Here is a 14,399-nt window from a genome sequence, read left to right on the forward strand (position 1 = left end):
TAGATATACAGATACTAAAGATAGGCATGTACTTGCTTTCAAGCAGAACACAGGGGGAAAAACTAAATTTAGCGGGAGTGTTTACGTGTTAGGCGTAATGACGTACAACGGCCTCGACAATTTCTGTAGTCCTATTCAGCCACTCGGTAACAACCATTCGTTTTTCAGACACGTAAACTCTTCAAAAAATCACCAGTGGGGTCACTGCTGATGTATTTAATGTCGTAGACCTCTGTCATTGCCAACAAAGGGTATATAACAAAGTATTGAGATGAACTTTTGTTATTGACCAGATACTTATTTTCCACCATAATTTGCAAATAAATTCTTTAAAAATCAGACAATGTGATTTTCTGGATTTTTTCTTCTCGGTTTGTCTCTCATAGTTGAGGTATACCTAGGATGAAAATTACAGGCCTCTCATCTTTTTAAGTGGGAGAACTTGCATAATTGGTGGCTGACTAAATACTTTTTTGCCCCACTGTACAACTTAGAAACATGGAATCCCTTCTGTAAAAACAGGTAAAATAAAAGAACCAACTTTTTAATTTATAAAAAAGTAACTGAAGAAAAATGATTGTGCTCTGATTTCTCCAGCCTGAGATAATATCCATAGCTACATCAACGACAGGAAACATGCTATCGAATAATTTGTAACATCCACAACCCTAATTTGAGTCTTTTTACATCTCCTCTGCAGACTGTAAACCAGCTGGCTCACGCGCTCCACATGGACGAGAGTCTGGACGCCGGCTGTCTCGTCCGTGTGTTTTGGCCGAAGACAAAGTGTGCTTTGCTCCGAGACGACCTGGTACTCGTAGACAGGTAACGGGCTCCGTTAATCCAATCCGGAAAGTTTGTTAATATGAAGTTGATAGTTTCTAGGAAATCAAAATGTGAGCTTCACAAAAATAAAATCAGTAATCATTATTTACTCACCCTCTCTTCTACTGCCTTAGCCCAGGGACAGATGTCACATCTGAACTGGACAGCTGGATTGACAAATTCTGCCTGGATGCCGATGTATTTGTGCTAGTGGCCAACTCTGAATCAACGCTTATGAACACGGTAAAGCCTCTGAGCCTTGTGAAAATGTGACATTTACACGACATCTTAAAACAACTTTCATCACTTATTAAACGATTGCTCAAAGGTCGGTTCTGTGTGTACACATGGTAAGTTTGGACATGATGACATTACAATCTCTGCTTCCATGGATTATCACAAAATGTTCTTTTAAAGGTGTTGTATGTCCACTCGCGGTGGTGACAGTACAGTCATCTGAACACTGACATTGTCATAACTAATTATAACACACCACACTAGCAGGCTAAGCAAGTTTTCCACCAACTTAAAGGGCCAGTGTGGATGTTTTCTATGCTCAGCTGGTTACATAATGAGGAATGTGGCTGCTCATGTTTGTATGCAGCAGCAGAGGCCCCACAGTTTTTTATGTCTGCTCAGGCATTCATGCGATGTAATGCCAGAGAGAGAGTCAATCTCAGAGCTCCTTACCGGCAGAAGCTCTTAAAGAGAAAGCAAATACACAATCCCCTCTTTGCCTATACATCGAATAAATCTCAGGCATCGTGTAAATAATGTAAGATATTCAAGCAGCAGTATCGAGTGTCAGTTAGAGTTTCTGTCTGGCTGTGCCAACCATGAACAATGTGATCCATGTAGCCAACTCATTTAGCTGTATTGGTCTGCACAGGTTTGTCCTGCAAAGTCAAAAAATAAGATACATTTAGAATCTTCCTTTTTGTAAACCTCCTAAAGGAAAGTGTATCGATTGTTTACAAAAAAGGAAAAGCAACCATTTCCTTTCCTTCTGATTTTAATTACGTTCCCCTTCGATCATCCAGGAAAAACACTTTTTCCACAAAGTCAACGAACGTCTGTCAAAACCCAACATCTTCATCCTCAACAACCGCTGGGATGCCTCAGCCAATGAGCCAGAGTACATGGAGGATGTGAGTCTGTTGTATCTGTCTCATGTCAGAATGAATAATATTTCATTATTACAGGATGTGTTTATGTTGCAAAACTGGCATAAGCTAGGGTTTAGTAATTGGTTTAACATTGTACAGTTTTTACAATGAAAATGGTCACCTTCCTGCAGGTGAGGAAGCAGCACACGGACCGTTGTGTGAACTTCCTGGTGGAGGAGCTGAAGGTTGTGGATCGCGATCAGGCACCCAACCGCATTTTCTTCGTCTCCGCCAAAGAGGTGCTCAACTCCCGCATGCAGCGTGCTCAGGGCATGCCTGAATCAGGTGAGGCTTCACATTAAAGCTGAGCTGTATTTGTGGATGATAATAATAATAATAATAAATGGGATTTATATAGCGCTTTTCTAGACCCAAAGACGCTTTACATTATGAGTCAGGTCGACAAACAAAACAAGAACAAAAACACAAACAAAAACAAAAACAGAAAAGCAGTCAGGAGGATGTTGGTTCAGAGGGGGGAGGGGCGGGTTTAAGGATAATAAGGATGATAGGGAACTGTTTTTCCCATCTTAAAGTTTGATTTAATTGGCAACCAGGATATGCTGTTTACAAAATCTATTTCTATACAGCCATGTTTAAATAGAAAAAGAGTTTCCAATCTTTACATGAACGGCTAAGTGCAGTGCAGTCAGCCACTTTCAATCTATTAAAAAAGAAATTATTTCCAAAAAAAATCTGAATTTTGTTTAGATTTTGATTTAACCTTTTTTTTGGTCTAAACAAGTAGATACCACTTAACTCGATTAACGTTGTGAATTACAAACAGTAATGAAAAGTGAAAAAATGCCTATAAAATAGTTAAGAACCTACCTGTGACGAAGGACAATTTGTCCGTTCTGATGCAACTTATGTATTAATAATAATAATAGCAATCACTTTTCACTGTTTCAACGATGTGATCATTAATCCAACAGGTGGAGCCCTGGCTGAGGGCTTCCATGAGAGACTGAAGGAGTTCCAATGCTTTGAGAGGAGGTTTGAGGTGTGTGTCTGTGTGTATCTGTGTTTGTGTATCCTCTCCATGTCTTACAATGTATTCCCACTCATTAAGGAAATATTTCCCGTCTGAACTTGACAGAGAGATTTTGGAGAAAAATTGAGAAGTTGTTGATAATATTTGGATATATTTGTGATGACATGCTGATATATTTGCTACTACAAAGACATCTCAAAAGGCATGCCTCTGAGGTAAAACTGTCAAATCAAGCCAAAAACAGCAGATTACTCCAATGTTATTAAAGTTGATAAACCAGCACTGTCTGGGGTAAGTTGCAACTGGAGGGAGAAATTAGGCTATTTGTATTCCTTCCTTCCTTCTGGTAGATAAAGACAGTGGCTGCTTTATAAGGCTCTGAAACCGAGATTATTTTATTGTTTCGGTTACACAAACTCATCGGACATTTCAGTTGCCTTGTGAAAGTGTGCCTGTGGTTGGGTGTTGTGTGTGTGTGTGTGAGAGAGAGAGAGAATGTTTTCAAAGCATGTGTTGGAGATGTGTGCATGGTGACAGAAATTGAATAAATGAGAAGCAGCCAAAGTCCTTGTCCTAACAGTAACATTAACCTGAGCGGTGAAGAACTCTCACCTGGCTCAGTGGGCAGGTTTCACTCCTACCCGTGCAATAAGATGCTGGGCCCCCGACCCGACCCGACCAATCACTGTGCATCCCCGACCAATCACTGTGCCTTATCCATCAACCTGCGTCTTCATTGCTGAAGTCTAGATTCACTTAGGCGAGGACATCCGTTTGATTTCATTTCATTCACTTTTGTTGTGTCTTAACATTTTTTTTGAGTTTTCTGTGTTTTGATTTGAACAGGAATTGAATTGTGTCCATACTGGGAGGAAAACACTGAAACTAAAAGTTATAGACCTTAAGATAACAGGAGGGGCTGCAAGCGCAGTTTGTTTCTACGTGTCCTAAACACTTGTTACACTGACTGCACATTTATCAGAAATGAACTGCTGTATGCGTTGACAGTGAATCCAAACAAACTCATGTTGTTTTACTAGAAAGACAGTCGATAATCAGAGCAACAGCCATCTGATTCAATGCTTCACACTACGTACAAGTTGTTTACCACACAACAGTAGGACACAGTAAAGTTGGTTACTGTGCTGAAGGTATGCAGCCTGTCTGTGAGAAATGCATAGTGTATCGTGAGGCTCCTTCACAATAAAAGGCCCAAAGGTTTACATTTCAAGAAGCAGCACAAAATGTCCAATTTACATCAGCAGCTCTGATACTCCGTTTGGACAGTGAACAGCGAGCCTGTTATCAATGAGAGAAAATCACACTGGTTTACATGCTCGCTTCCTGTGAGGCACACTCGTTTGTGAAGGCAATTTGAATCCATCGCGGTAATGACGGACTCCACCTGCAGTGAAAATGAAAACTATTGTACAGAGAGGTTATAACAAAATCTAAATACTTCTAAATATTTTTAATAGGGATCAATAAAAGTATTTCTAATCTCATTGAAATAAAACAAAAGGTTTATAGTTCATAAACGTATTTAATTTTAAGTGAAAATACAAATAACAATTGCGCTTTAGAAATTACTTGTTTTGCGTGACCTACCATACTGTAGATGTAGAACAGGGAATAATTACACCTCAAAAACACACAATATTCCTGCTTTTATGTTTGAATTTTCTTTTTTTCATTTGCATTCTTGATTGTATTACACTTGATGTGTTTTCATTATTTTCCTGTGGCTTCACCAGCACATTACTGTGACTACAATATGTGGGCTGTGGGAGGCAGGATACACACCTTGCTGCTGTCATTTTCAAACCTGTGTTTCCCTTTTCTTTTCGTCTCTTAAGTTAAAGTAGCAGGTGTGTATCTTGCTCTCTGTTTGTCCCCGGTAGCGTGCACCTTCCTGCACCTTACCCAGCCCCTATAGCTGTCACAGTAACATATGTGTTATGGCCTCGCAGGAGTGTATCTCGCAGTCAGCAGTGAAAACAAAGTTTGAGCAGCACACTATCAGGGCCAAGCTGATCACAGAAAAAGTCAAGAGCATCATGGACGCCATCAACATTGAGGCGGCGGAGAAGAGGTGGGTATCTTGCTCAATACATACTTACTTTTAGTTAGTATGGTGGATTGGTAGAGGTCGATTTTTTTCTGGAAATCTGAAGTCTTTTGACCATGTAATGAAGGGACATCTATGAATCTGTTGGTGTAACTTCCTTTAGTGACATTGTGTTTACTAATGCAGGGATACATTAGTTTGTACATGCTATAACTATCAATGGATTTTGCAAAAAATGCTACGTTCTGCTCTGTTACTCTTTAATCCTGTTTCTTCATAAACAGCCAAACTGTTCAGCTGCCAGTTTGCTTTTGTGACTTTTATTTTTGTTGCTGGGGGGGGGTCTTTAGAGTGGCAGCACTGGAGGACAGAGAGTATCAGATAGACCGGCTGGAGTTTGTGAAGAATCAGCTCCGCCTGCTGATCGATGACATCAAGGCTAAGATCAAGGCCATCAGTGCGGACGTTGAGAATAAGGTAATGTAGGCGACGACTGTTTAGGTTTTAAACCTCCACTTTACTCCAACAACAACAACAACAACAACTCTGAACTTGGCATCAGATGACATTTCCTTTCATCATTGCTTTGTTATTCTGTTTTATTGAATAGCCGTTATAAGGGTGGAAATCAGGGATAAAATAATCAATAATTGAAAAATCATGAGATAGTCAACTGTTTATAATATAGGTTAATAAAACGTCCTTTTTGAGGAGATCACTTTTTTAAATGTATTTAAAATATTACAGTTATCAAAAGTGCTGATTGTTTTTTTTAAATATATCTTTTTACTAATTGTTTCACCTCTACTCCGAATACTTGATGAGTTTAAGCTTACCTTCTCCCTTACAAAAACATTTTATTCTACTGCTGCCTGCAGTTTTTAATCAAGTTTAATACTGAGGATGAAACAACTCAAAACACATCGATGCCTGGACAGAAACAAAGAAATCAAAAAGGACGTTTACTAGGGATGTAACGATATATCGAATATCGCGGTAAATAAATGTCTCAATACCGTCGTGAGACTGACAAAATCTACCGCGATTAAAGAAAAAAAAAAATATTTATATTTTTTAAAACTTTATTCAACCAGATGGTCCCATTGAGATCATCAATCTCTTTTTCAAGGGAGACCTGTCCAACATGGCAGCAAGTAGGTTACAACATGAACATAAAACAACAGATAACACAAAAGGACATGGTATTTACAGGGCTACATGTACATACCTAGAGACATAGACAAGTACCAACAGTATATTTATATCTCGCCCTGTCAATAAGCCTCACCTTCTTGGCAACAAACTGTATTGTTTTTGAAGTGGTGGAGAGACAATGCACAGTTTGACCCACTGCTGTCACCCATGGCCAAAGCATATCTCTCTGTCCCAGCAACATCAGTACCAAGCAAGAGAGTTTTTTCCACAGCAGGGGATATTGTAAACGCCCAAACATCCCAGCTTCTACCTGGAAATGTGGACATGCTCATATTCCTAAAAGATAACCTTGATGATGCTGAGTGAGTAGTGAGTTAGAGTTGAGTTACTTGAAAAACTAAAGTGAAACTTGATTTATTCTATTGCAGGGTCTGATTATTATATTGTTGACAGTTTAAAATACTACTATCCTACTAAAATACTGTACAAATAATGTATTATTTAATAAAAAAAAGAAAAAAATCACATTTCTTTCCTTTATTTTTCAATATCGCGATAAATATCGTAACGTGGACTTTTTATCGCGATATTATCGTACCGTGAGTTTTTGGTATCGTTACATCCCTAATTATTATTATTATTATTATTATGCGCCGCTTTCCACCTTCTTCTCCAGTAGGATTCAGATGAGGGTGTTACACTTTGCCTTGTACATGTGATGTTTGGGGGGGTTGTTGTTTGTTGTTTTGTTTCTCTCCGTTGACTTTCAAGTGGGAAATAAGTATTTTTTTTGTTTCTCTTATTATCCTACGATACTGTTATGTTCCCACTTGAAAGTCAACGGAGAGAAACAAAACAACAAACAACAACCCCCCCANCGTGCCACGCACACACAGACGCTCCTCCGTGAAGATGACCCCTTGCGTAAAAAATTATAATAAACACATTTTAAAAGTGGGGGGGACAAACAGGATTTTGAAAAGTGGGGGGGACATGTCCCCCCTGTCCCCATTGGAAAATACGCCCATGTGTGCGGTACTGGCGGCATCAGCCCTTGGACTGTTGCTTGTGGAAGCAGATAGCAAGAGGCTTCTCATGCACTGATTCGCTAAGCTGAACAGCCAATCAGTGCCGACAGCCTCCGCTCCCGATTCAACAAGTTCAATCGGGAGCGGAAGGCGTCGGCACGGCCGAAAAGACACGACGGTACTGGACACACCAATCTGAGTAGGGCGACAGGACGCTCATCGACAGCCAGACATCTATCGACGGCCCAAATCGTCTTGGTGTGTCCGGGGCTATAATGTTATAAGGACTTCATTATGGATGTCAAATTGCTAGGACAACTTTGGAAACAACATACCACTCCTCCGACGACGATAACGCTCATGGAGGTGCGGGAGGTGAGGGATGCTACGTTGGTTGCCACAGCTATCATCACGTCCTCTTGGGTCATGAGGGCTGTCTCGTTGTTGGGCGGGGCCGCCAATGAGGGGGGGCCAGAGGAGGGGGTGAGGGCCGGCAGCGCTGGTAGGGAGCCCTGAGGAACGAGAGGGAAAATCTTAAACTCCTTCAAAATGGTTTGTATTTACGTTAACGAGGCCACACCCAGGGTTTGTTCGCTTTTTATGAGTACGTTTACAGAAATAATTCATCGAAAGTATCTTCATATTCAAAATAGAAAAGTTTGTGATCATGGTCAGTTGTTTATTTATTTTACAGTCTCATAAAGGGTTTCATTTGAATCCCCCGTCTGGTGTGAGACGCCAGGAGACATCAAACAAATGTAATGATGGGATTGTTTGATTTCAAATATATATATATATTTAAAAAAAAAGTTTAAATACCAGATTATGATGAAGATCAAGCACAATAAAATGGCTAAAGTAATACATTTTTCAAACCTGTAAGAATTTGTACAACCCTGGACTCACACAACAAGCAGGAATAATAAACAACAATACATTTTCAGCCTGTACCTGGAAATTCTGGTCCACCAGTTTGAGCGCTCTCTGTGCGTTGACAGATCCCAGGAAGCGGTGCACTAGCGCTGTCCAGCCCAACGTGAACTGAAAGTCAATGTTCTCCTGGAAGTCATTGCACAGCGTGGCGCAGTTCAGGTCGTAACTCAGGTCAAACTTCCTGCTGGGCACCAGCATGTGGACTTGGCTCTGGGAGGAAGAGGGAAGCAGAGGGAGCATGCTCTCTGGAGAGGGAGAAGAAAGTGCGTATGAGAGTCTAATACAAAATAAATACACAGAAATAAACTGCAGTCATGAGATAGTTTGTGGATTACTTTGTATTTGAACATGCACTGATGCACAATGGAAAATTGACTTTTATTCACAATACGTCCGTTTACTTTTTGTGCAATTCCATTGGGAACAAGGAGGCAGATAATAACACAGAAGAAAAAATCAACATAACTATCATTAAATATTGTGCATCTCTTCATCTCTCCTTAGGGAAAAGAAAAAAGATCACACCACCATCTCATAACAGCACCTGAGTCCTTATCGTCAGAGGGCACATTAACACCTTTTCAGCGTCACTGTCACGGAGCACAGCTTGCATTCGTTGGCCTGACACTGTGACGCATGTGTAGCATAATGGGGCACGGGATAATGGCATTCAGCGAGGAGGGTAAATATAGCAGCGCTGGGTGTTGCAGACCGTAGCCTGAGAGCCCCAAAGGTTTGGACTAAGTTTAGCAACACACTCTAAATGAGCGGGTGAGGGAGAAAACAATGGGGGACTGGAAATCTGGGCTGAGGTCATTTTCTGTGAATTGATGATTATTTTCTTGGCTTTTAAGTTAGGAAATGTTGTGAGAGAATTGTGATTTTAGCTCACCCACCATTCATTATAAAGATGGGATACATAACAGTACAAAATATCATAAACGACCAAGAGAAGCTGTAATCCCTCATTGATGCTGTGACTTAAGTCATTCTGACAGTGATGGGACGCAGATAGTTATTAGTACTTTATATTCTCACATTTATTTTATTTGAGTTAACTTTTTGTCTCAGACGAATACTTTATTCCTATTGGCTTAACCTAAGGGCTGCAGATTCATCAAAGCATCTGAACAGAATTTATTTTAGAAAGCTTTGCCTCACCTGAGACACAGAATGCATTTAGTAACACAAAGGAGATCTTGTATTCTGTGCTCTGTTATGTTGGCAATTAATTAATAATAATAATAATAATAATAATAATAATGGGTTTAATTTATAAAGCACTTCATATTTGACTTCAAATCCCGAAGTGCTACAAGCAGTGAGCATGAACAGTATAAAAACAGTACACAACACGGTAGAATGAATAAAAAGCAATACAAAACAAACAATAATGAATAATTACCCATCATGTATTTCTGTGAGGAGTGGACCGAGGCGTGGACGGCGTCGGAGCAGCGGAAGGCCAGGTTCTTCCCCATCCCCTCCTCCACGTGAGACAGCAGCTCCTGCAAACAGCACCAGGAGGTCACATGGAGACAGTTAACACAAACAAAATACCTGCGAAGGAATGTGTGGTGGAGTATAATACATCTGTGTCTCTACTCACAGACTTGTAGATCTTAAGGACATGTGGCGATGGGTGGAAGTCAGAGTGGAACTCATCAACGATTACATGGAGACGGCAGATCTCCTCTCCCATGGCGATGGATACCTGGAAGAAAGACAACCAGAAATATCAGTCAGCTACAGAACGCCAGCACTGAGCAGGAACAACTTGTGGCCCTCCTCAAAGAACCCCGAAGTGCATGAGGCCTCAAACTGATGCATTAAATAAAGTAAATGTTAGGGATGTAATGATACCAAAAACTCACGGTACGATAATATCGCGATAAAAAGTCCACGGTACGATATTTATCGCGATATTGAAAAATAAAGAAAAGAATGTGATTTTTTTCTTTTCTTTATTAAATAATAAATCTGATTTGTACAGCCTTTTAGTAAGATAGTAGTTTTTTAAAGTGTCAACAATATAATAATCAGACCCTGCAATAGAATAAATCAAGTTTCACTTTAGTTTTNGTCCCCCCCACTTTTAAAATGTGTTTATTATAATTTTTTACGCAAGGGGTCATCTTCACGGAGGAGCGTCTGTGTGTGCGTGGCACGAGCGCATTTTGTGTGAGAGACAGAGTTATGGGGGTTGTTGTTAGCATCTGGTGCTAGCTCGGAGCTAACGGAGATTAGAAGCCCCCCCCCCTAGAGGATGTGAGGTCATCACAAATAAAACAGGCTCACCTGGAGAGGATACTAGATAAGTTTGCGCACTCATTACACATTACACTACTCAAGCTCGGGTCCGTCACACACAAGTCACAGCCATGTATGTAATATATTTTTCTGCAAGTGAACATTTCATCAAGTACATTTTTTTTCTACAATCTACAAACTTTTTTTTTCTTTTTTCTGTGACTTCAAATTTGGTTCACAGATACGTGGATATTTACAAGTGTAAATGTATGCACGCAAGCACAGATTTTTTTCTGCAAGTTCTCACATTGTACTCTACAAGTGCTCACATCAGGTTTTTACAAGCTCTCGCATTTTGCACCATATCTATCTTCATATAAATCAGGCATAACGATTTGAAAGCAAGAAGCCTGGCGACTGCTTTTCATGACTTTACGTAGGACTGCAGCTATTAAAACAATCCCTGATGAGGCGGTCTAACTGTGAGGGAGCTAACCCAGCTTCTGTTTCTTTGTTTGTCTATTTATTTATTTATGTTCTAGGTGTGGAAAGCAGTTGGCTGGAAGCTGATCGCCCTGTCCTCCTCCCTGTACGGTCTGCTGTATCTGTACGAGAGACTCACCTGGACCACCAAGGCAAAGGAGCGCACTCTGAAGCGTCAGTTTGTCGACTACGCCACAGACAGGCTGCAGCTCATCGTCAACTTCACGAGTGCAAACTGCAGCCACCAGGTCCAACAGTAAGTCCTGACACCGCAGCATTTACAGACATCTATATGTGGTACGGCATATATGAAGCGGTCCAACTTAAGCTGATTTTCTCACAGTTCTATATTCTAGTGTTGATGTGTACAGAGACATTTTCATCTACAAGGCACCATTATCTTTTGAATATTATTTAGTTGTTAGTATAGAGTTCATATCATATTGATAAGGCCCAGTGTTAAACTTAGTCAGTGATTCTAATCAAAAACACTTTAGACACATTCAGTGAATATCCCCTTACAGTCTTTTCTGTATTTAGAGCCCCAAATGGTTGCCAGTTAATCAATCAGACAATCAAAAGACAAATGACCAAATGTGAATTGATCAATTTGTTAAAGCACATTTGAATGTAAATATGTCAGAAAAAGCAGATTTCAGCCTCTCAAATAAGGATTTTTTCTTTTCTTCTCTGTTTAATAGCAATCAAACCGAATATCTTTTTGAATTTTGACTGACAAAACAAGATATTAAAGTACTTCACCTTGGACTTTGACATTTTCGATCATATTTGAAAGACCTAATGACGAATAGATTAATCTAGAAAATATTTGGCAGAATAATCAATCATTAATAAAATAATCATTAGTTATCTGACCGTGCATACTGAAAAATTGTTGGTGTTTTATACTCAGCCCTGTATCAGTAAATGCACGAAGGACCATAAATCTGGAAGGGGGGGGGTATTTGTTTTGTGTTCAATTCAAATATTTACAATCTCTCTCTCGAGAATCACTGACTCCACCTTTTTATGGGCGGAATAATCCTTTAACATTGATATTCCATTCCTCAATTTCCTGTGAGCTGCTGAGAAATCCCAATAACCCGTACATTTCCTAATTTGCACACACACGTAGATCCCAGCACCCCCCTCCTCTAAGCCCCACCTAGCCTGCCCCTCTGTAGCAGGGCTAAATACATAAGCACTGCAATGCTGTGCCCTCTGTGTTGCCAGGGAGATGGCGGCGACCTTTGCTCGGCTCTGTCAGCAGGTGGACCAGACGCAGAAAGAGCTGGAGGCTGAAATCCGCCAACTGACAGCCAAGATAGATCAGCTGGAGACGGTCCAGAGCCACTCCAAGATCCTGAGGTCAGTGAGGCCCCCGTCTCAAGAAGGATGGGGGGGTGGGACGGTCTACTCTGAGGGACATGCATGCCTTGGTTATGTGAATTATACTACAGAGCTGGAGACAATCAAACCCTTCTTCCACAATTTTCCGAATTTTCCAGACATGCTGAAGAACTAGGTGTTTCTTTGTTGTTGTTGTTGTTTTAGCTTAGGTAGCATCATTCTGCACACAGTAAACAGACTCACAGTTTAAGGAGAGATTCAATGATTTAATTGTATATGAACATATGTGGTTGTTGTAGGATAAAGTACCTGTGTAATTTAGGATACTGTCACTGGCAGTTTTCAGCTTTTCTTTTAGTCATATATAGTCGGATAATAACATTTATAAATGAAGGTGGTAATTGTAAATTAGTTCTTGAAACATCTAAACAGTTATTATTTTACTTATTTACTTTTATTCTTGAAAGGCCTATGTAATTTGTAATTTATATGTTTGGCAAAAAGGCAACTATCTGCATTACTTAGAGAATTCAGATGGTACACAGCAGCCCTGCAAATGAACAGTTTAAATAAAGCGGTTCGGATGAAATTGGTTCAGATCTGAAATGTGTTTGTTTCCACTGCAGACATAAAGCCACAGATCTGGAGAAACAGTTGGAGGCGTTCACATACGAGTACCTGCAGCCTCAGCAGTGAGCTGCTCCGGCTCCTCCTCCTCCTCCACAGTTTGGTTCTTGTTGAGCCAATCATTCCTCAGCCTCACAGCGGCGGCCCCCCTCCCCTGAACTACTCCACAGACTCTGTGTGGACAGTAGTGCTGGAAAGATCAATGGATGCATTTTGGTCTATCAACAAAAATGAAATATATAGGTATTTTGATAATCAATGAAAGGTTAGTCATTTATAAGGCAAGAATACCAAACTTCTGCTGCTTCTAAACTATGAAGGGTTTGTCCTTTTGTGTCATTTGTAAAAATGTAATTTCTTTTTGATTTTTGGGCTAATGCTCATTTCTCTCTTTTTGACATTTTGTAGACTAATCAAGGAAAAAAAAGAACAATTGGTAATGGAAATAATCTGTAGTTTCACTCTTGGTAGACAGAGCGAAAAAAGGCCCAGTCCCAACAGTATTTTCCTCTTCCTCCCCTCAGCCAGACAGGTATTGCCTACAAAACTGCAGTGAACCACTGTAAACAAAACTGCCTGTAAAACAAAGAAACGTGGACTCAGACGCTCCTAAAGGTGGCAATTTAATCTTGGTCGGTGAGAAAGCTACCGGTCGGGTTCTACATTTGACACTAACGTGCTTCTAACTGTGAATATGCCTTTTGAGTAAATGAAGTTTGAGTGTATGTTAGATTGTACATGCATCTGTTCGGGCACATGAAAAATAAATATATTTAATAGAAAAAGAGAAATGTTTTTTTTCTTCATCATAAGGACCTAGTATACATTTTCATTGAAAGGGGAAAGCATGTCTTTAGCAAACTGTTGGTTAATGTTATATTTTCTAACCTTTCAAACTGTATAGATTCAAAGATTTGGAAATCCTCATATTTTATAATATTTTATTTATATCCATTAGACTTCTAATGACAAGTACACCAGTCTGCACTTTGTATATCTGTCTGCTTCTTTTTTTTTGAATGTGTGTTGAAATACCTCCAGATTTACCCGATTTGTATTAAATCTGCCACAATCTAAAACTTGCTTTGTGTTCATTATTGGGAAGACTTTATTAGCGGTATGGAGAATTCCAGCGGCACAACTTTTCATATTTTGCATGAGGACCCCCTGCATGTGCTCTATTACAGTTGATGGCAGTGCACTAACAATGGCAGCGAAGAAGAAGACTTCTGGCAAGCAAATATGTAACTGGTGCACAATTTAAAATGATTTAGAAAATGGCTTGGCATATGTTGAAGAAAATGTGTTCAACATGTTTGTTGGACATTAAGTCTACACAAAATGCTATGTCGGATAAACAATGTTGAAAATATTTCACCATATTTAAGTCTCAATTTCTGACTTGGACAAGGACCTGTGCTTTATCTGATGATAGAATTGTGTTTTTAATTCAATAGATAAAGAGCACCGATGTCCATGACCTTATGCAACTACTTGTTATTCATTCAACAGCTCTAAAA

The 14,399-nt window shown here is 39.9% G+C and overlaps 1 protein-coding gene across 1 annotated transcript in view; it reads left to right on the forward strand.

Annotated features, from left to right (window-relative positions):
- Positions 1-13,958, forward strand: part of LOC104947676 (mitofusin-1-like) — a 17,419-nt gene extending 3,461 nt beyond the window's left edge. The window contains exons 5-16 of the mRNA XM_010773735.1: positions 701-825; positions 960-1,068; positions 1,866-1,973; positions 2,123-2,276; positions 2,927-2,994; positions 4,956-5,077; positions 5,404-5,530; positions 9,598-9,662; positions 9,781-9,973; positions 10,962-11,158; positions 12,136-12,270; positions 12,879-13,958. Coding sequence (XP_010772037.1) covers positions 701-825; positions 960-1,068; positions 1,866-1,973; positions 2,123-2,276; positions 2,927-2,994; positions 4,956-5,077; positions 5,404-5,530; positions 9,598-9,662; positions 9,781-9,973; positions 10,962-11,158; positions 12,136-12,270; positions 12,879-12,948 — 1,473 coding nt within the window. The 3' untranslated portion in view covers positions 12,949-13,958. The remainder of the gene's footprint in view (positions 1-700; positions 826-959; positions 1,069-1,865; positions 1,974-2,122; positions 2,277-2,926; positions 2,995-4,955; positions 5,078-5,403; positions 5,531-9,597; positions 9,663-9,780; positions 9,974-10,961; positions 11,159-12,135; positions 12,271-12,878) is intronic.
- The last annotated feature ends 441 nt before the right edge of the window (positions 13,959-14,399 follow it).

This window comes from Notothenia coriiceps, unplaced genomic scaffold (assembly GCF_000735185.1).
Source record: "Notothenia coriiceps isolate Sejong01 unplaced genomic scaffold, NC01 NC01_scaffold00012901, whole genome shotgun sequence".
In the NCBI taxonomy this organism is placed as follows: domain Eukaryota; kingdom Metazoa; phylum Chordata; class Actinopteri; order Perciformes; family Nototheniidae; genus Notothenia; species Notothenia coriiceps.